This window comes from Plasmodium vivax, chromosome 8, assembly GCF_000002415.2.
Source record: "Plasmodium vivax chromosome 8, whole genome shotgun sequence".
Taxonomy (NCBI): domain Eukaryota; phylum Apicomplexa; class Aconoidasida; order Haemosporida; family Plasmodiidae; genus Plasmodium; species Plasmodium vivax.
Window position 1 is genome coordinate 1,169,673 of NC_009913.1, and position 21,608 is coordinate 1,191,280.

General features: G+C 45.4%; 6 protein-coding genes across 6 annotated transcripts, besides 5 other annotated features; 3 read left to right on the top strand and 3 right to left on the bottom strand.

The window, feature by feature from the left end:
• Window positions 1–578: 578 nt before the first annotated feature.
• PVX_119830 (hypothetical protein) lies at window positions 579–3,815 on the top strand (the record flags this gene model as incomplete). Its single annotated transcript, XM_001613112.1, has 1 exon — window positions 579–3,815. A coding segment is annotated over one exon (3,237 nt), but the record flags the coding sequence as incomplete, so codon positions are not given.
• Window positions 3,816–5,038: 1,223 nt separating this feature from the next.
• On the bottom strand, window positions 5,039–6,171 carry PVX_119825 (hypothetical protein, conserved; the record flags this gene model as incomplete). Its single annotated transcript, XM_001613111.1, has 1 exon — window positions 5,039–6,171. Exon 1 carries the CDS (start codon window positions 5,801–5,803, stop codon window positions 5,039–5,041), a length of 765 nt encoding a protein of 254 aa, XP_001613161.1. The 5' UTR covers window positions 5,804–6,171.
• A 1,391-nt stretch (window positions 6,172–7,562) lies between these two features.
• Window positions 7,563–9,203, bottom strand: PVX_119820 (PFC0600w, putative; the record flags this gene model as incomplete). The annotated part of the gene is made up of 2 exons (XM_001613110.1): window positions 8,642–9,203; window positions 7,563–8,414 (listed from the first exon to the last, which is right to left on the bottom strand). Exons 1-2 carry the CDS (start codon window positions 8,669–8,671, stop codon window positions 7,563–7,565), a joined length of 882 nt encoding a protein of 293 aa, XP_001613160.1. The 5' UTR covers window positions 8,672–9,203.
• Window positions 9,204–12,131: 2,928 nt separating this feature from the next.
• On the top strand, window positions 12,132–14,098 carry PVX_119815 (serine/threonine protein phosphatase, putative). Its single transcript, XM_001613109.1, has 2 exons — window positions 12,132–12,533; window positions 12,793–14,098. The coding sequence occupies exon 2, from the start codon at window positions 12,823–12,825 to the stop codon at window positions 13,747–13,749; it is 927 nt and encodes a 308-aa protein (XP_001613159.1). The 5' UTR covers window positions 12,132–12,533; window positions 12,793–12,822; the 3' UTR covers window positions 13,750–14,098.
• Window positions 13,248–13,317: a microsatellite.
• Window positions 14,099–14,593: 495 nt separating the features above from the next.
• On the top strand, window positions 14,594–19,912 carry PVX_119810 (hypothetical protein, conserved; the record flags this gene model as incomplete). The annotated part of the gene is made up of 2 exons (XM_001613108.1): window positions 14,594–15,831; window positions 16,017–19,912. The coding sequence occupies 2 exons, from the start codon at window positions 14,594–14,596 to the stop codon at window positions 19,651–19,653; spliced, it is 4,875 nt and encodes a 1,624-aa protein (XP_001613158.1). The 3' UTR covers window positions 19,654–19,912.
• Window positions 17,458–17,496: a microsatellite.
• Window positions 18,647–18,683: a microsatellite.
• Window positions 19,704–19,740: a microsatellite.
• A 23-nt stretch (window positions 19,913–19,935) lies between the features above and the next one.
• On the bottom strand, window positions 19,936–21,596 carry PVX_119805 (hypothetical protein; the record flags this gene model as incomplete). Its single annotated transcript, XM_001613107.1, has 1 exon — window positions 19,936–21,596. One exon carries the CDS (start codon window positions 21,594–21,596, stop codon window positions 20,331–20,333), a length of 1,266 nt encoding a protein of 421 aa, XP_001613157.1. The 3' UTR covers window positions 19,936–20,330.
• Window positions 20,718–20,738: a microsatellite.
• Window positions 21,597–21,608: the final 12 nt, after the last annotated feature.

Here is a 21,608-nt window from a genome sequence, read left to right on the forward strand (position 1 = left end):
TTGGAAAAGTCTACATGAAGAATAAAAATATTTATAAAACATGCATTCTCTTGTTATTCTCATTTGAGACGGAAAAAAAAATTTTTTAATTAAAAAAACACGTAAAAGGCGCGTCGGAAACACTTAAAAAAACGCATAAAAAAACAAATTATAAAAAAAAAGAGGTTAAAAAAAAAATCGCAACGGAAAGGCAGTTTTTTAAAATGATCAATGATTTAGAAGAACATAAAAATGATAACGTAGAAATATCCATTGATTCCGAATCAGGGACTCAAGAAGAAAATTCTGAAGAAAAAAATGGCAATGTGTGTGTAGTAAACAGGGAAAATGCTTTTTATGACATCTCCGAAGAAACGGAGCACTCGTCGGAGCAAAGGAACCACGAAAAAAACGAATTAAACAATTTTTATGATTTAACCGAAGTAAAAGGGAAAAAAGAGGAAGTTATATGCATAAGTTCAAATTCCACAAATGTTGTTAAAAGCGGAAGTTCAGGTTCTTCAGTAGAAAACGGAAATGAAGAAAAAGGAAATTTAGAAGTTAGGGATGATCAAGTTGTTCCCATAGAAGAACCGAAGCATGCTGGCAACGCTGAAAGATGCCGTGATGTGTGTGATACGAGTGGAAGAGCCCCTAACGCGGATAACACTCCAAGTGGCAGGCATAACGAAGATAATGGTGACAGAAATTACAGTAAAGAGGAGAAAACTACGTACGTGTTCTGCAACATTTGCGCTGATATTATGGAAAAATCCATCTTTCAGGATCATTTGTACGCACACACGCTGGAATCTCCAGAAAAAAATGAACAAAGTTGCGCATATGAAATGCAAAAGAACCCAAATAATGGCCCATTCGACACAAGGAATAAGAGTTCCTATACTAATTTCAGCTCAGACAGAAACAAGCAAAACAGATGTGCACTAAAACGTACCTTCAATGACACCAACTGTGCTTTTAACAACTCTGAAATAATTTTAACTGATAATAATGACCATCATGCGGAGGAACATAAAATTTTTGACATGCTTTATAATTACAATTCCAGTCTTGACCGTTTTAGAAACAACCCAGCGGTTATCAACAAAAGGAACAATAACAATAACAATAGCAATAGCAGCGTAATTTGCATTTCCGAAAAAAGGAACCACATGGTAGATGGCAAAAGTAACAATTCCATAAGTAACTTATGCAAAGGTGTAAGTGCGCAAAATATAATAGAAATTGTGAGCCCAGGGGAAAATGAAGCAGAAGACATCTTATCACTCAGCAGCAACGTCGAACATGTAAACAGAAATGTAACAAGAAATGGAGGAGAGGCAAGCTTGCCCAATAAATTAGAAGCCAACAGAACTGCTGTTGATAATTACCTTTCTGCTATGAGAGAATCCCTTTCTGCCATTCTTCCTGACCCGAACGCATCCTCATTGGAAAATAGCCCCACGAGGAACAACACAGAGAGTTATAAAAACGAGGAACATCCTAGCCGTATTATTAACGACATACTTTCCATGATAAGCGCAATACAGGCTAACGTAAAAAGGGCTGCAGAAAAGTCCCAAAACAGGGTTAATATTAACAGCGCGAGGGTAGATGTAGACAATTTTGTGACTAAAAGCATGAGTTGCATACTCAGGGATATAAATGACATAAAGGGAACAAATAGGAGTGGAAAAAATGATGACTCTGCCGATGCTGTGTTAAATAAAAAATTGAAGAAAATACACCAAAGTTTAGATGATGTGAATAAAAGAATTAACGCCGCAATAGAAAATAATCGCACCGGTGACAGGAACAGCGTTGCTAGCACCATCAGCGGGGGCATTCTTAACAGAACCAGCATCACTATTGTTAACAGCACTGACGGAGGCAACGGGAGCGAGAGGCCCAGCGCAAGCGTCAGTCATACGAGCAACGGAAACGTTATCCACATGAACAGCGGCACCAGCAATAGTGGGAACGTTCATATCAGTAGAAGCAACAGCTACCGAGATGGCAACTCAAATGGCGAACCCGCCAATCGTGGAAGACAAAACAGTTTTTACAGCACAGGTGCACCAGGAACTCATGAATTCAGTGGCAGAAACGGAAGCTCTTTTTTTCATAACCAGAATGTATTTTCACATGAAAGCTTTTTTACAGGCATACCAGCCGACTCACCACACACGCATTTCTCCCACTCGTGTGCCAATCCGTATAACCAAATAGTACGTACAGAAGCTGGAAGCATTAATGATGTAAATTACTTATATTCCAATTTGGTAGACAGATATCCATGTATTTGTGAAAATTCGGGGTTTTCCCATTTTGACAATAGCTCTAATAATATTTGGCCCTTAAGGAGAGTAACAAACAGCAACATGTTTAAAACTTCTAATGACTCACCAAATTCTAGGCGCATTAAAGAGGCGAATAACATGAACGTGAATGCTAACATGTTTAATTACCGAAACGATGGGGGTAACAATGCCCACAATAACATTTCGCCCATAAACAATGGAAGAAATACGAGCAATTCTATGAATGGAACCATGGGGTATAATTTAATTAATAATGGTGCAGGGGTGTATCCTGCCGACCCTCCCTCCAGCAATCCATTTCTCTTCATGACAAATAGACACAACAGAAACATCAGGAGCGATGTTAGAACGAATCAAGTCGTTAACACCATTACGAACAATTACAGCTTTATCAGCACTAGTAGAAATAGCGTAAGTAGCAGAAGCGCCAACCAGGGCCCTGGCAGAATCCACAACGGGAATAGCGCCATTGGAACCACATCTATCATTAACATAAATAACTTCAATTGTGTTACCACGAATAGTAATTATAGCAATAACAGAAGTGCTGCTATGGGAGGCGCTATCGGTGCTCCTATTGTTCCTCCTGTTGTTGTCCCTCCTGTTGTTGTCCCTCCTGTTGTCCCGTCGGTTGCCCCTCCCGTCGGTGCTGCACACGCTGCCGTTAATGCCGCTGTAATGGCTGCAAGGGGATTAGCGAGACCCCCTGGCCCGCGTGCGGGTGGAAGGGCAGGAACAATTGCGGGGGGGCCCGCTGGGCAAGGCGTGGCCCCCGTTCTCGGTCCATCTACGAGCACGTGCTCGTCCAGGGTTAGCACTACAACTGTGAGAGCGAGCACTGAAGGGAATTTAGACCCCGTTTTCAGCTTTTACGTTCTTCCGCCAGGCCGGACCGGCCGCGGCAGAGGGACACACCATAACGGGAGAGGAACAAACCATAACGGGAGAGGAACAAACCATAACGGCGGCGGCGCAAACAATAACGGCAACGGCAACGGCAACGGCAACGGCAACAATAATATCACGACGAGCAACACCCGCAACGTTCATAATGGCTCCGCGACGTCCGGCTCCCTAAGCGAAAGCGCAGCTGACGAGGTCACCATGAGCGGCGACCCACAAAGAGCAGCAGACAACCCGTTTGGCGCAAATTTAAGGAGAGAACAAACGTTAACTCGAAGCAACGAAAGGATCAATAGAATTGTAAACAGGATCACACGAGGAGTGGCCAATGCGTCTAGCACCGCGAGAGAACAACCTGGAAGCGGAAATAAAAAAGTAGGCACGCGCGCAAAGTTAAAGGAAAATAATGATTACCTCATTGTGCACTTTGACATAAAAAAAAACGAAAACAACAACTTAAAAATATGTTCCATTTGTTACGAAAATTACCAACACAACGAATCTCTCATCTTCTTGCCCTGTACACACAATTTCCACAAAGCCTGTATAATTGAGTGGATAAATAAGAAGTCTACTTGTCCCATTTGCAAAATTAACATTAAAAATTTTTAAAAGGGTGATTTTCTCCGCTCTACGTTGCTTTTGACACTAATTTTCATTTAAATTGTTAATTAAAAGTTTTCATTTTTACGGGTTATGCACACGGGTGAGTGCATGTTTTAAAGTGTGCATATATGTATATGTGTATGTGTATACCTATGTAGCTTGTTTATGCGTGGCGTCTCCTTCCCTTGAGTGCATTCCGCTTTCCCTTTCACTCCTCTCCCATTTCTTCCACATTTTTTTTCAATCTTGTTTGTATAGTGTATGCTATTATATTAGCAATGTTTAGAGATGCACAAAAGATCCTTTTTAAATTTTAGTAAGTTTTAAAAAATAAAAAAACACATTTTTTAATTAGTTTTTTTTTTTCCTTTTATATATAATATAATCACATTAAGTCAAACACGATGAAAGAAGTAAATTTGTAAACACACAAAATTGTGTAAGTAAAAACAAGTGGGGTTTCCTCACAGGTCCGTACATATAAATGTGTGCACGTGAAAGTATAACAAAAAAAAAAAAGAAAACAAAAGAAAATTCAGTCCCAGAGGGGGGTACACATCTATGTTATGGTGCATAGGTAATCATAAATGGTGAAATGGTAGATGCACCTTCATGGGTGTCTAAATAAATATACAGAGTTATTCTCATGGGGGTGATGCGGCCCAATGTTAACCTGTTCGGTCTGATGCAGGACACCTTTCAAAGGCGCATTAACTAACTTATCATTTTTGCGAAATAAAAAAAAAACTGCGTTGATTTATGTCTGCACCAAACATGTCAACTTCAAACAGTTTTGTATCCCAGTTTGGGACTTGGACGCTCCACATCGGAATGGTGGTGGCACTTCTTAAAATGTGGTGCCTCGGAATCTTTTAAAGCATTGGCTACTCGCGGGCACAAAAATGAAAAGCTCCCTTCCGTAAGTGCATAAGTGCGCGTGCTTGTTGGTGAGATGTGCCCATTTTGGTCCCTTCAATGGCAGCTTCGTAACTTCGTAGCTTCGTAACTTGACATTTTTGTCGTTGCTCCCCTGTGACTTCCCTCCCCGCGACCCCAATTTCTCAAATGGTGCGACGTGCGCCGGTACCCTTCGCGGGACTGCCATGCGTTATGGCAATATGGGAGAGCACCCTTTTGCCATTAACTTGGCGAACTGCTCCTTTGGCGCCTCTTTCCTCCAGATACTCAGATTTGCAGGCAACAACCTGGCGATACTAACCAGAGGGCAGTCACTTTTTGCGGCTTTTCTTCCTTTCCCTTTTCTCCTTGTCTTTCTTATATTTTATAAGTTTCTTGATATGGTCATACTTCTTTTTCTTTTTCTCCTTCTCCTTCTCCTTTTCCCTTTTGCTATCTCGACGTTTTGACCTTTTCCCGTGCCGGTGCGCGTCACTTTCCGACGAGTCGCTCCCCCGCAGATGGTCAGTTTGTCTCTGGTGGGCCTTCTCACAAAAAGGGTCATCCGCATTTCCCCCCTTTAGCTTCTCCAATTGATTCGCATTCGCAAAGATGCTGCTCTGCCTCCTCAAATACCACTCATTTTGACTTAGCTTAATTTTGTCAAAATCTGAAACGATTTTTGCATTGCTTGTTTTGTCATAGATACAATTTTCTCCATTAAAATTTCTATCATTATAAATGTAGTGTCCCTTTTTGATTAAAAATTCTTCATGCTTTTTGTTCCTTTCATTTATTTCTTTTTCCTCTTCTGCAAATAGGTTAATGTGTCCACAGCGGTTGGTCCCCCCATTTTGGTTGTCCTTTTGCCAGGCATCGCCTCGGTGCGCGATGCTCTGATGCGCGCTGCGTTGATGCGCGTTCTGCTTCAGCTGGCTGATGGCGTTTTCAAATGCCTCCTCATTTTTTTTTCTCACTTTTTTCTCTTCTTCCTTTATAAGTTTGTTTTCGTCATAATTCACTTTAAACTGCAAATCCTTCCTGTAAACGTTCCACTTTTTCTGCGGCAGGATGTTTAGCCCTCCGTGGCCGCCCATTCCGCCTGCCCCTTACAAGATAAGCGCAATGAGTGGGAAGTAAGTACCTGCTTCCAAGTACCCTACTTCGAGACAGTCGTCAAACGGAACATGCCACAACTGTCCTGCACAAATGCAATAATCCGCGCAAGCGTAAACCGTTTAAAGACTGAACATTTGCTTTTCATTTTTTCCCCCTTTACGCATCAGTCGCGGTTAGAAGAAATGAGTCAAAATGGAAGAAGACCCCTCCCTGTTTATTTTGCTTTATTTTGCCTTATTTAGCTTCATTCCCCCTCCCGCGCGTTTTGACCCAGCTTGAACTTTTCACCTTTCGCAAATTTGTTTTGTCAAAGTGGAAGCGCAGAACGGGGTGAAATTGCTCAGCTGGAAAAAGAAAGAAAAGAAAGGAAAAAAAAAAAAAAAAATTAAAATGGCCCACGTGGAGAAAAAAGCAAGCAAATCCGCGCGCCAAATAAATTCACGACAATTTTATGATAAATAAAAAAAAATTCCCTCATTTTTTACGCAAACGGTTAATTTTACAATTATGCCTTTTTTCTTTCTTTTTTGTAAAAATCGTTTTTTTAAAAAATTGCCTCAGCGTTATGTACGTTCCACGTTACATAGCATTAAGAAAGGGGGGGAGCAATTGTTCCCGTGTGGCTGCCCTGCGCCTGTATGTCTGTGCCGCGTATACGCTGCGTCTACCACAAGCGCATCCCTGCAGGAACGTTCAAATGGTTTCTCCACGTGGAAGAGTGGTTAGCCATTTCGGCACAGATGTTTGTCCCTTGGAGACGCCACAAAAAATGGGCAGCCATTCCTCATGAGTAAAATTACGCTTAAACGGGAGAGGCGCACAGCAAGTTTCGCCGCTTCGCAAGAGAGGTGATTACCGAATGGATTGAAAGGCGCTACGTGCTGCGCGTTTTGATGGCGCCTTCTCCAGCAGCGAATGGGCCGTCTACGCGTCTACGCCCTCATATTTGCCGCCACACAGGGGAAAGAGGCACAACTGCACGCCCCCGTTCTTTGTCCAGTTCATGCGCGAGCATATTCTGGGGGTGTCAATTCAAAAAATAAAAATGACGCAAAATTGCGCGCTTGTTTTTTTGGAAAATGAGTTTAGGCAGGCGTACATTCATGCACACAAATGTGCAAGCGCATGTGCATGTGCAATGGGTGGGTACATACAGCTATTCATACATACGCGTGTACACAGTACCCACACGTGCATTCGTGCGCATGCTGACAAAACAGGCCGCGAATAGTTTCCCCGCTCCGCGATTCCACTAGGGTATCCTCCTTTTTTTTTACAAAGTTTTACATACGAATATTCACGTGTAAACATAACAATGTAAAAATTTAAATTATGTCATATGCAGGTAGATACCTATGTGCCAAAAAAAAAAAAAAAAAAAAAGAGTGGTAGGGGAAAGGAAAAAAAAGAGTGGTAGAGGTAAGGGAAAGGAAAAGAAGCTACGTAATTATGTGATAATAAATTATGCATCAAAATTTAAGTATACATAAGGAATCAATTCTACTCTGCTACGGGGGGGGGGACAAACGCACGCACATAAGCTCGTATGCGCGGGGCGCTAAGATACCGCGTTATCTTGATGAACAGGCAGGCGGCGGCGCGCACGCGCAGGTGCGGGGGTGCATAGATATACACACACATGCATACCAACGTACATACCTAAGTACTTCCACCACAACGAGCATGTGCGCACCCCCCCTTGGCTGGACCTCTCTCCAGGGCCACCCCCCCAACACGCTACTCCCCATTGTTGGGGGAACTAGACCGCAAAACGGAAAAGTCGTTGTACCCACAATTCTGGCACGTGTAGTAGTCCCCCATCTTGAAACCATTGGGGTTAACGTACTTACAAGTCCGGCATTTAATAATAAACTTCTTGTCAATTTTGGAGTTAATTCTCTTTCTCTTTCGGTTCTTATTCTTTGATTTGCTTCTATTATTTTTGTTTAAAAAGTTAAGTTTCCTGTAAAGGTGCAAACCTTCATGGTTGGAAGAGGAGGAATTCGTTTCACTTCCAAACCCTTTCTTATCATCCTCCTGTATTGACTTAAGCATTTGATTCTCACGCTCTAGGGTGAGTCTTTTTTCCAAAATATTTCGCAGCTCGTCTGCGTCTATTCTACATGCTTTTAATTTTTTTAAATAATGTTGAAAGGAGCTTTTGTTATTGTAAAAATCATGGTATCTCTTGTACTGGCCATTTTGGCTAAATTTTATGTTCGAGAAATCCCCTCCGTGTGTCTCTTCATTTTCTGGTGAGCTTCTGTTCGCGCTGCCATAGTGGTAGCTACTGGCGGCATTGCTGTAGGGCCCTCCGTTGCCGCTGTAGGCGTTACTGGGGGTGCCCCCCTCGTTGCAGCCAAGGCTTCCACCAAAGCTGCCACTGAAGCTGCCATTAAAGCTTCCATTAAAACTGCCATTAAAACTGCCATTAAAACTGCCACTGGGGCCGCCACCAAAGCTGCCACCCACGTGGCCGCTCAAATGGCTGCTAAAATGGCCGCTAGCCGCTCCGCCGCCCACGGCGCCATTTCGCGCCTTCAATTTTAGAAAATTTTGGAACCTCCCGTCTATTCTATTTGCTTCGTCCTGCAGGGGAAAAGAAAAAAAAAAGAAAAACAATGTTAAGCTGTTAAGCTGTTCACTCTAGTTAGACGGCAAAGAAACAGGAACAAAAAAAAGGGGGGGAGTAACGCAGAGGAGGCAAGGCATACTATACCACCTCCCCTCTCTCTCTATACATACAAACACGCACTGGCATAAACATTCGCCGAACGCTCCACATAAAATTGACACGCAGGGCGAAGAAAGGCTACCTCATTCTCCTGTGAACAATTTGAACTCATTTTAAAATTTTCCCTTTTATGTCATTTAACGAAAGTTCAAAATTTTGTGGTTAAAAAAAAGGAGATTCACATGCGCGCTTTAGGAGCAGTATAGAGTGTATACTCTGCTTGGCTATTCGATGAGGGCTGCTGTTAATTTGTTCCCCTGTTCGCTTAACTTGCAAACGCAAAAGCGCTCGTATGCGATTACAAAAGTTAGGAAGTACAAATGCGTACGTGCACGTATTCATGTACGTTTGCATATACGTTTACATGTACGTATACGTGTACTTTTACGTATGCATTCGCGTAACCGTACAAAAACAATCACTCTTCCGTATGCAAGGGAACTCGCTTTTCCTTTGCTAAGAATGGAGGGTCACAAAATCCGCAAATCGCGCGTTCGGTTGGATAGGTATACATGTATGTATTATGTATGGATAAATAAATATGCATATGTTAATTTTTTTGCTCGTTTTTTTTTTTTTTGTAAATAAAAAATAACTTGTTCGCGTTTAATTCTTTGCTTTGTTTGCTTCGCTTTGTTTGCTTCGCTTTGTTTGCTTCGCTTTGTTTGCTTCGCTTTGTTTGCTTCGCTTTGTTTGCTTCGCTTTGTTTGCTTCGCTTTGTTTGCTTTGCTTTGCTTTTTTTTTTTTTTTTTTTTTTTAATCCTTTTAGCTTGCTTCCCCTGGCGCAGAAAAAATGTTTATGTTGAAAATGTTTATTTTTCTCGTCCACCTAACGTTGCTTCCTCTTTTGTAAAAAGTATATTTTTTTTTTTTGCGTACGCCCATGCAAAAGTGAACATATTTTGCTTGTGCAGCTCTTCACTTAAGTGTTCAGCGGATAGCGGTTAGCAGATAAGCGGTTGGTAGCTTCGCAATTGGCAGCTTCGCAATTGGCAGCTTCGCAATTGGCAGCTTCGCAATTGGCAGCTTCGCAATTGGCAGCTTCGCAATTGGCCGCTTCGCGACTGGCGAGGTTTGGGAATACTGGCCGCAGTGGCGGCATAAGTACTGTACACGCAGGTGCTGCGCGTGTGCTACCCATATGCTGCTTACATACGCATGTACACGCCACGCACTGCGCCGAACGCGCACACATGACAGCACGCACCACAGCTGTACTCGTGCGCGGGGCGCAGCTCCAAACCCGTGGTTGCGCTGAAATAATTGCGCTATGGGATAAACGTTGTTTCCCTATGGTGATGTTCACCTTTTAACTGGGGCCACTCACTCCACTGCGGGGATGCGTGTGAAAACGGGGACCTCGTTGAGCAGGCGAGTTCTTTTAAAGGGCAAAAAATGGGAAAACATATGCTTGTAGAGAGGTGTACCTATCCTACGCACACTTGCATATGCACGCTCACTTATACACTACTGCTTATGTACACCGTGCGTAACCCAGAGCAATCGCGTGGTGCACATGCAGCATTTGCTACATATTTGCTTTCCCCTCACGATGGTGAGAGAAAAGTATGACTAATGAATGGGAAGCTGAAAATGTAGGTAAAACGACCGCTGCGAGGACCGCAAACGTGTGGGCACATATGTTGTCACGAATGCAGTTGGGGAGCAAGAAGCACGCGACTTTCTGCTATATGCAGGGAAATCATGCCTTATGCTGAAATGTAACTGCCATTATGTTGCATAAGCAAAAAAAGAAAAAAGAAAATGCTCACACAGGGGTGTATGCTTGCACATTTCAGTAAACCACTACGTCGGGGGAGATGTCGTTCGAAACTGCCCTCTTTTGCAGTGAAGGTATACGTACATACGTGCTGTGCAAGGCAAACACACAAAAGGGTCGTATGGCACGCAAAAAAAAAAGAAAACTCCAACAAAGAGGAGAAAAAAAATACAAAGCATCATTCCATGCTCATGTCTACCCCTTTCCGTTATGCCTCCTCACCACGTACATCGCATTTGAAAAACTTTCATTTAATTTTTGCAAATCCGTGAGAGTGCTCAGCTACAAGCGGAGGTGATATGAAAAGCGCGGCACAGAGCCTTTCCTTCGCCGCGGCAAAAATGTACACACGCAGGGGGGCACGCACAAGCATATGTACATATCAACGTGCGCACAATCAACATATGTTCACTTTTTACGCACATTCGTGTGTGCCTCCTTTTTTTTTACTGCATTTCCCGTGTCCTGTGGAGAGGGGACTTTCTCCTCCCGCTCATTTTGTAAACCCCTTTTGGTGGCCAAAATGGCGCAAAAAATGTACGCAAAATGGGGAAAAAAAAAAAAAAGTACAAAAAAGGAAGCAAAAAGAGGTAAAAAAAGCGAAAAATGCAAAAAAAAAGCAAAAAGAAGCAAAATTTACCTGAACAAGGCAGGTGTCAAATAATATACCATTTTCAACGAAAAAAGTGGACAAATTTTTTTTCCCTTTTGCGAAGTGTAGCTGCCAGGAAGGGTGTGTAAGAACAAAATGAATTAACGCATTTAGGCTGTCCTGTTTAAAATCATTTTTTCCTTTTTGTCCATTTTATATGTCACCGTACGAGCTTTTAAATTGAAAGTTCATCACAGAGTCATGCGTTATATTATACGTGTGTTACGCAATGCTGGCAGGAGTTTACTGATGTGTCCCCTTGGCATCCATTTTTTTTTTTTTTTTTGTGTGGAAAAATAAATGATTCGATTCTACATGTATGGATTTCCTCGCGCACACACTCGCGTCCCTGCACGGAATGGTTGACATGAAGATTGAAATGCCGATAACATGCATCTTCGCAAATTCACTTCTGCCGAATTTGATCAAGCACCAATGGTTAAGGACCACACGTTTTACCTCTAAAATGTAGTGAAGCATAACACCTGTACATTTTTCCCAAATGGAATTATTCACACTTTTACCTTTTGTGCTAAAAAGGAATGACATAATAGCGAATATTCAAAGTAGGGAAAAAAAAAAAAAAAAAAAAAAAAGGCGCACTCGAAATATGCAAAAGGTGGAAGCCTTAACATGTTAATACTTCAAATTGTCGGTTAAAAAAAAAAAAAAAAAAAGAAAGCCGGGCGGAAACCTTTTTCATTGCGCGAAATTGCAAAGTAGGGATTGACTAACTGTACAAATTCTTCACACTTTATGTGCATCTTCAACTGGAGGGGTATAGTCCTTTGCGCTGGCAAGTACACGTTTGGACGGGTTTGTCATTATCTCTCACGCTGATATATGTATGTGTGTTTTACTGGAAAGCAGCGCGCGAGAAAATGTGAGGGCGCGCTTTTTTGCAAGCTAAACTGGCGTAGCACCTTTTGGCGTAGCACCTTATGGCGTAGCACCCTTTGGCGTAGCACCCTTTGGCGTAGCACCTTTTGACGTAGTACCCTTTGGTGCGATGCGTTCAACTCATAACCCGCGCGTGGCCTCCCAATTGCACGGCTTCCCATTTCAACCCTACACTTGGTATTTTAAAAGCGGCTAGCAAAGTTGAGTAGAACGCGCTCTTCTTTTCCCCCTTTTTTTTTTGCCCAGCCCATCATGTTTTAAGCTAGCCATTTCGTACATGTGCCGCACGCCCGTACATTTATTTGTTCATTCGTTCGTTCGTTCGTTCGTCCGCCCGCTCGTTCATTCGTTCATCCGATCATTCGACCATTCGTTCATCCGATCATTTGCCTATTCGCCTATTTATTCTCATCTTTTTTTTGTTTTTTTGGTAAAATTGGGCCGAAATTGCCGCAGCGTGCACGGCCCTCTGCCCCCCTCCGCGTCGCCATTAGGTCAGTTTGCCGCTAGCGGCACCTGCAGTTAGGCGCAATTCTATTTGGACCCACGCCGTTACGCAGTTACGCAGTTACGCCGCCACGCCGCCACACCGCAGCGCAGCAAGTTCGTGCCCACATCTTCGATGATATATTTGGATAAAAGGTACGCCCACAGAAAGACCCCCCTTTCCCCTCCCCTCTTCTCATATCGCTGCATTGTGTTCGTGTTTCTGTGTGAGTGTGAAGTGCGGCTGCACTTCTTGTGAGATTGCCCCGTTTGGACAGGTGGAAGAGGTCAGCGGGGGGTGGGGAGGAGAAAAAGGTTGCAAAGCGGTTCGGTGTCGTCCGTTTGTTGGGTTCTTTTACCTACCACTTCGCCGCCCTTTTGTTTGCCTTTTTTACGTAACGCTTCTCACCTGCAGAAACTTGACGCGCGAGGCAAAACGAGAATAATGACAAGAGGAGAGGAAAAAAAATGGATTGAACAACTGCGCATGAACCCACCCAAGCTGCTGGACGAAAATGACTTAAGGCTAGTCTGCCAGAGAGTGAAGGAAATCCTGGTGGAGGAGAACAACGTGCAGGCAATAAACCCCCCAGTGATAATCTGTGGAGATATACACGGCCAATTTTTTGACCTTTTAGAATTATTTGATGTAGGAGGAGACATCATGAATAACGACTACATATTTCTGGGCGACTACGTAGACAGGGGGTACAACAGCGTGGAGACGTTTGAATACCTATTGCTACTAAAGCTGCTGTTCCCAAAAAATATAACTCTCTTGAGAGGGAACCACGAAAGTAGACAGATAACGACGGTATATGGGTTCTACGATGAATGTTTTAAAAAATATGGGAATGCAAATGCATGGAAATATTGCACCGATATATTTGATTACCTAACATTAGCAGCGCTGGTAGATAACCAAATTTTTTGTGTGCATGGGGGATTGTCTCCTGAAATAAAATTAATTGACCAGTTACGCCTGATCAATCGTGTGCAGGAAATTCCACACGAAGGGGCTTTTGGAGACATCATGTGGTCAGACCCTGATGAAGTGGAAGACTGGGTTGCCAATCCTCGGGGGGCTGGTTGGCTCTTTGGTCCCAAGGTTACCAAAAAGTTTAATTATATTAACAATTTGGAGCTGATTGCTAGGGCACACCAGCTAGCCATGGAGGGCTACCGGTACATGTTTGATGACTCCACCATCATCACCGTGTGGTCTGCTCCCAACTACTGCTACCGCTGCGGAAATGTCGCCGCCATCATGCGCATCGACGAAAATATGAACCGGCAGATGCTCATATTTAAGGACACGCCCGACTCTCGCAACTCCATCAAGAACAAGGCCACCATCCCGTACTTCCTTTAGCGGTGCGGAAGCACCAACGCGTGACACCGTTCTGGTTCGGCCGCCTTCACAGGGCGCAGACGGGCCCCTCTAGTTTGTTTTGACACGCGCGCGGGTTTCACCCCCCCTAATTTTTTCCCCCCACGTTTTTGCGCCCCCATTTTTTGCCTTTTTTTGAATGAGCACATTGCTCACCAGGAAAAGAAAGGGGTCCATTTAGAGGTCCATTTAGAGGTCCATTTATAGGTCCATTTATATGCCCATTTATATGCCCACTTATCTGCTGCTTATCTGCCACCCCTTCTTAAATTCCACAGTTTGATTTTTAAATAAACGCAACTTACTGCCTCTTTTTAATTCTTTGATACTTATATGACGCCTTGCCTACGAGGGAGGTACCTCCGCGTGGAGTTTTTTTTTCGAATGGGGAGTTCCCAAAAAAAAAAAAATACACATCGTAACGGTTACGACCTTAGGAGGAAAAAACAAAAGGTTGCAAAATCGACACACCCACCCCTTCGGTGAAGCTTATGGTCGTCGCTTCTCAACAGCGTGCGGAAATTGTGCAAAAAAAAAAAGAGGCGCTCCTTCCTGTGGCGCCCGCACATGAGTGTAGCGCGAAAAATCGCCGAAAGGGGAGTGTTTAAAGAGGGCGCAAAAAAGGTAGCGGCGAGGGAGAGAGGATTCGAAAGAGGTACGAAAAAAGCTGCACCAAAGGGATGCCAGCGGAGGTGACGCATGTGATGAAGATGTCGCATATGACGTTTACGCCGCTCATGCCGCTTATACCGCTTATACCGCTTATACCGCTCATGCCACACATGGCCCGGCGCGAAGCCCGCAGCAGCCCCCGATCGCCAGTAAAATGTGTTTGCTGCGCAGGCTGCTCGCCCCCCTATGCGTAATTCTCCTGAGTGTGAGGCAGCAGCACGCGAGGGTTTGCTCGAACAGGTTTGCGGCTAACAAATTTGGGGCGAACAAATTTGCGGCGAACGTGCTGGGCGGCGGCGCGCGTGTAGCGGAGCCACCCCGGGGGACGGAGGCCCTGAAGAGGCGCACGGGAAGGAGGAGCAGCACCCCCCTCAACAGTGACAAGAAGCAAAAGGAGACACCACAGCATGGCTACTACTTTACGAAGGAGAAAAACAAAATAGTAAAAAAAAAAAAAAAAAAATTTTCACTGAATTATTGTAGAGACCCCAAAACAACAGCAAGGGGAGTAAAAAGGAGAAGCCACTACCCCCTCCTTTTTATATCCCCCCCATCCACATCATTAAGCGAAATTACCGAAAGTGTGAAGGCCCTCTTCAACGTAGACTACATAGAGAATAACTACCTCTATTCTTACATCAAATCGTTTAGAAGGACCCCCCCGATAACCAAGCTGTACCTTCTCTGCACCTTACTTTTGAGCATCTGCATGCATGTGAATAAAAATATTTACAAGTTGATTCTGTTCGACTTTGGGAAGGTGTTCTATGAGGGTCAATTGTGGAGACTAATTACGCCCTATTTTTACATAGGCAATTTATACCTTCAGTATTTCCTCATGTTTAACTACCTGCACATCTACATGTCTTCTGTCGAAATTGCACACTACAAGAACCCGGAGGACCTGCTAACCTTCCTCACGTTTGGCTACCTGTCTAACCTCCTTTTTACCATAATAGGGAGTATGTACAGTGAAAATGTTATGAACCTCCAACGGTATGTGAATCAGCTGAGGAGAGTTATCCTTTTAGGGGGAAAGAGCTCTTCCACCAAGGGAGACACAACCGTGCGTATAGCAAAAGAGCAGTACAACCACCTCGGTTATGTTTTCTCCACGTACATCTTATATTACTGGAGTAGGATCAACGAAGGTACTCTTATTAACTGCTTCGAGCTCTTCCTCATCAAGGCGGAATATGTTCCTTTTTTTTTTATCATCCAGAATGTTTTGCTATACAATGAATTTTCTCTCTTTGAAGTTGCATCCATTTTGTCTAGCTATTTTTTCTTTACATATGAGAAGAGCTTGCAGTTGAATTTTTTGCGGCGCTTCAACTTGGCCCTGCTCAAGGCGCTGCGCGTCTACCCCATGTACGAGGCCTACAGGGAGGAGTACGAGTAGGGGGGGTCGTTTTGCGGTAATGCGATCAGTCTGCCAGCACTGCCAGCACTGCGTTGTTTGTCCACTTTCTGGCTTCGCCGCCGACTCGCCGCTGACTCGCCCCTGACTCGCGCACCATGCGGCTGCCACTCACCATGCGGCTGACCTCGCCGCTGACCATGCGGCTCGCGCTGAGGAGGACCCACGCGAACACCCCAAAAGTGAGCACCCTGAAGAGCATGGACATGCCCAGCATCCGCCAAAGTGTCCAGCTGAGCAAAAAAAAAAACCTCAAGTCGAAAGCCCTCTGGAGGAACTACCTCTACGTAGTGATTCTCAAGCTATACAGCAACCAAGTAACCAGCTACGTAGATCTTATGATCATCTTGAAGCTGCTAAGCAAGCAACTCTCCCTGGAGAAAAAAGTGCTAAATTTTATCTGCGAAAAAATGGAGAGTCACATGTACAAGCTGACCATCAGGGAGTTAAGTCTCCTCATGCTCCTCCTCAGGAAGCACAAATTTGACAACCTGTATTTCTTAAACCTGGTGGCGAAATCTATACTAATCAAAATGAATAAGAATGTGTCTTATAAGGACCTCGCGTTGATTACCTTCAGTCTGTCCAGGGGCATTTCCCTCACCGAGAAGGTCTATACGAGTGAAATCTTCCACTTGAGCGTTGTAAAAATACACAACGATTTGAAGAATCTAAATTTCCACTCCCTCACTTTGTTCTTCTACTCCTACAGCCTCTATTTTCTCCACCACTTTGAGCAGTTTAACCATTTTTTTTACCTGACCAGGAGTTTCATCCAAGTGATAAAAAAAAATCTCTTTCTCTTCAACCCCACCGATTTGATGTTCACTTTTTTGTCCGCCGTGCATGTTTGCGGCGCTTTTAGTAACGCCCTCAGGAGTGGGCAGTGCCACGGGGCGAGGCATTCTCCAGGTGGGCAGCTCTCACAGGGCAGTGCAGCCCTACTCAGTGGAGGACCTACGAATAACCAGGCGTTGACCAACTATAGTGCTGCCAATGACCAGACAACATCTTCACCAGTGAAGACACCTCCAGGGGGGAAACCCACCACGAGGAATGTTCCTTCCAAGGAGCTTCATCAGGGGAATTACTCCAAGGGGAAAGCGGAGCAACAGGACGGATCCACCCGCGAAGAGGCACTCTCCAATTTTCTAACCCAAGTGAAGCACGCCATTGTGGAGAAGCTACAATGCTTCAAAGTGGAGGAAGTGACAAACGTGCTGTTTGCCTCCCTAGACAGAGACTTCGCCATCAACGGGAGGTACTTCCCCTTTCTGCAGAAGGATAGGATACACATTTGGGATTACCTGCGTGTGTACGTGGGGAGGGGGCGGAGCTGCGAGGGGGATGAGAAGCGCAAAGAGCAGCACACGGAAGATCATCACACTGAACGGGGAGAACTCACAGGCAGTCGCGCCGACCCCCCCCAGGTGGCATCCCAGCCGACGAACTACCTCATCAGAGTGAGCCAAGCCGCTCACCAGGGGGAATCCTTCGTCAACCCACTGTCGGAGGAATCCTTCCTCAACGCACTGTCGGAGGAAATAATTTACCGCAACGAATTTTTGACGGCGCGCCAGATCCTCCTGCTGCTGCACGCCCTAAGAGGGACGAACACCCCATTTGTACGGTTGGAGAAAATCCTGCTGAAGCGATTGGTGTGCTTGGAAAAGGAACTATCGTTCAGCCAAGCCATGTTCGTCTACCAGTACCTCTACGTCAGGACGTGTCTCTTCCACGAGTTAAGGAGGTATGCCCCAAAAGTGTATAAACGGGAGGGGCAGAAAGAAGAGGTGTTCCTCCTGTGCGATGGTGACAATGGGGTGAGGCAAAATGACCAAAGGGGAGACCAACCCACCCTGCCAAGTGAACTCCAAAGGGATAAAGACAACCAGGTGTACTACCTCCACGATGATACATCCCACTTGAAGAAGAGGAGAAAAAGGGACAGAACAAAAATATTTCTCTATGATCACTTTATTTTTAAGTACCCTGCACAGGTCAGCACAGAAGGGGAAGAAGTCAAAAAATTAGAAGAAAAAAAAAACCTAACACAGTTCATTAGTCTGGAAAGGAGAGACTCCTTTAGGGAAGTAAATCCTCCAACCCTAACGCAAGAAGGGGAGAACCCCCCCCCTGGAGAGGCCGAATACCAAATCACGTGCTTCAATTTCTACCTAGATGTGTACAAAATCGTTTGCCTAAAAATGGTAAACTCTCTAAAGAATGAAAGACTAACCCCCCACACAACCCTTCACCTTCTAGACATCTTCAAAAGGTTAAACGTAAGGGACTACAGAATGATCAGGTACTTTTACAAAATGGAAAAAGAAATTTTATTTTTGGACAATCTCACCCTGGAGAGGCTCCTAAAAGTGCTTGTTAATTTTAACCTCTACAATTTGTTGCATCATTTGGGCGTTCATAAAATTTTGCAATTTGTTAACTTCAACTCGGTGGAGGAATGCGTCTCCTTTTTGGGTCTCCTCGGCTTGCTCTCCACTCGGGGGGGGGAGAAGCCCTTCTGCAGTTTGCCAAACGAATGCACTGAAAATGCCGTCAGTTATATTTTAAAAAATATTAAACACTTGAGGAGTACCCACCAGTTGGAGCAGATTCAGGTAACCCCCGTGTACAATTCGCTGCCCCTCAGATACTTCAAGCTGTTCAAAAATGTGCGCTCTGTGGGGGGCCTGGCTCAGCTTTGCGCCCAACGGAGAGCGGCGAAGCAAAGTCACCTTGCCTGGTCAGCTGAAAAGTATCAAAAAATGGCGAGCAACTTTGTGCTGCGTTCCGTGGATGACGTCCACTTGGGGAAAGCGTCACTTGGGTTGAGCGGCAACCGATCACGCGGCAGCTGGTCGCGTGGCCGAATGGGGCAACCCCCAAGTGGCACCGGTCGGACGATTTGCCTCAGCGAGTACAGAGACATCCAGGAGGAAATATTTCGAGACCTGCACACAATTTTTTCGCCGACGGTTGAAGTTTACAAAAACGTGAGCGTGTCGAATTATACGTTTCCGCTGGCTATTAATTTGCTGACGCTGGGGGGGGGAGCGCCTTCCTCGGCTGGCTCGGCTGGAGCGTCTGGAGCGGCCGACTTGGCTGTCTCAGCTGACTCGATCGACTCGGCTGACTCCACTAACATCGCTCACTCCGCTCACTTGGCCGACGTGGCGAAGACGCACCCGCTCGTTACCCAGCGCCGAAGCGATGGACCCAGCGGGCCACGCGAACTGAACAGGAAAAACACCCTCCTCGTGGACATCCTGTACGGCCACGACTTTTACTATTCCCTGAGCGGAGCGAAAGAGAAAAAGCTGAAGAAGCATAACATCTTCGTGTGCTACTATGGCATGCATGCGAAGAAGGCGAATAAAAAATTGGTCAACTATAAGAAGCACGCCATTTTGAAGTGCATCAAAAAAAATGGGTACAATTACATTTGCATTGATGCGAAGACGTATGTAAAAAACAAAAAAAAAAACAGAGACAATCACCTGAATAAGGGTTACCTAACTAGTTTGATCCTCCATTTGGTTAAGAGGAAGAGGGCAATTCCCCTGGGCACAAACAGAAGGGTCAGTGGGAAAAACAGACCAGCTACATCGCGGCGACAGCGCAGAAGAGGGTCACTTTTGCGAGCGAAAAGGAACACGCACAGCGCTGAAGAGCTGGCCTCCCACGTGGAGACGAACAAACACCTCCGCAAGATGCACACTGGGGGAGAAAAGAGGGGCCTCCCCGGGACCAACCATCTGGACAAGCTACGGCACATGTTCCAGCTTGGGTAGGCGGGGTCATTTTGCACACGCATCCGCGCGACTGTTTCGCGCAACTGCTTCTCGCAACCGTTTCTGCTTGCGCTAATTTTTTTTTTTACGTTTCGCGTGCCCCCTTTGTGTGCGCCGCGAACTGAATGCGCGTTTCCCCCACTTGGGCCTCACCCACCGAGGCGAACGCGCCTTTTCGCAAAAGCCCCCCCTGCGCGGTGCGGGGCACAGGGGTTGTTTTTTTTGCAAATTATTTTGCCGGTTCTTTTGCCGTTTTTTCTCGCCGCTTCCACCTTTTTTGTAAAAGCGGGCGAGACCCACCCCTCGCGCGTGTGTCCGCACGAAGGGGAGGCAAAACCAAAGACGTGTCGTCAGCCTGCCTATTTGCACGCTGTCTCAATAACTACTTCACCTTTTTCGCAAAAATTAACCACCGGGAGGGGAAACCAACTAGGGCATACTCCCCAAAGGGGTGCGCACTGCAGCGTCAACGGGGGGAGCGCGAAATGGGCAGGCCAGCCGACGCAGCTGCTACAGTTGTTGCATCTGTTGCATCTGTTGCATCTGTTGCAGCGGTTTTGTGTTGGCACAGGGGGGTGAAATAATCCAGTTTGGGGCACAAAGAAGGGTAGCAGCTTCATCACTTCACCTCCTCACCGCTTCACCTCCTCACCGCTTCACCTCCTCACCGCTTCACCTCACCTCACCGCTTTGCCACTTCCCCCCCTCTGCAACCTCGCCAAGAGGCCGTTCACGTAGGACGTGAAAAAGACAAAAACGTACACGACGTCCATCCGGAGGATATGCAGGCTTTCCCTCAAAAAGCGAATTGCAGAAATGGCTCTGTACACCTCGTAGAGATCTCCCTCGCTTCGCCCATCCAAGTGTAGTAAATCTCTGTGATGATCCTTTCTCTGTTTGGTCCCCCTGGTCACTTCCCCCCCGCTAGACGCGCGACTGGTCGTGCTACTGACAGAGCCCCCTTTTAAGTACAAAAGGGTCTTTAAGATGGTGTATTTGGGATCATCCCCCTGAGTTGGGTCTCCCCCAGTGGGATCCCCCCCAACGTTTCGCTGCCTAACCCGTTTAATGAGCAGGCGAAACTTGGCCAGAAATTTCACATAGTGTGCATTTAACTTTTTCGACGAAAGAATAGCTCCTCTGCTGTATCCCCCTCGCAGTGTCCCTCCCATTTTCTTTTTATTTTTTGAAAGGCTCTTAATTTGTTCTTTACTGATGAGGGGATGTATCAACCTGTTTCTGTTGGGGGGCAAGGGTTCTTCTTCAAAATTGTACAGCGGCAGAAATGGGTAAAAGTCTTTGCAGATGTAGTCGCTCAATTCGTCAGTTAGCATCCTCACCTGATGGTCAGCTCTCTGTTCGCTTCGTGATTTTTCGAGTGGGGGACTAGTCATTGGGGCATTTCTCTTCACCCCGTCTTCTGCACAAGGGGAGTTTTTCCTTCTTTTTAAAATGCACCTTTCCTTTAGGCGAAACAGAAGGGTTTTTCTTCCCAAAGAGGTTTGCATACTACGCAGGGTTGGTAGCGGTGGTGCACACTCGTGGGGGGCGTCCCCCTGACTGGTGCTCATCAGGCACGCCGCTTCGCAGGTAGGCGGCTGGTCCGTTTCTCCTTCCAGACAATCCACTCCAGGGGGCCCCTTTAAATCTCCTACACATTTTCTTAACCTTTTGAAATTTTTTTTTTTTTTTTTTTTTCCCCTCATTTCTTTCCTTTTTAAATCGAAAAAATTGGCGTAGTTGTATTTCCCCTGTGTATGAAGCATCGGGGAACTTCCTGCAGGTGATGGGGACTCCCCCTCATGGCCATCCCTCTCAACTTGGTCCTTTTTATAACTCCGGCATTTTGCATTCAGCATGCTGTTCAGCTTCATCGCCAGGAGAAACTTATGTTTGGTTACGAACAGCTCGTTTATTAAATCGATGCAGAGGCTTTCCAGCATTTTGTACAGCGG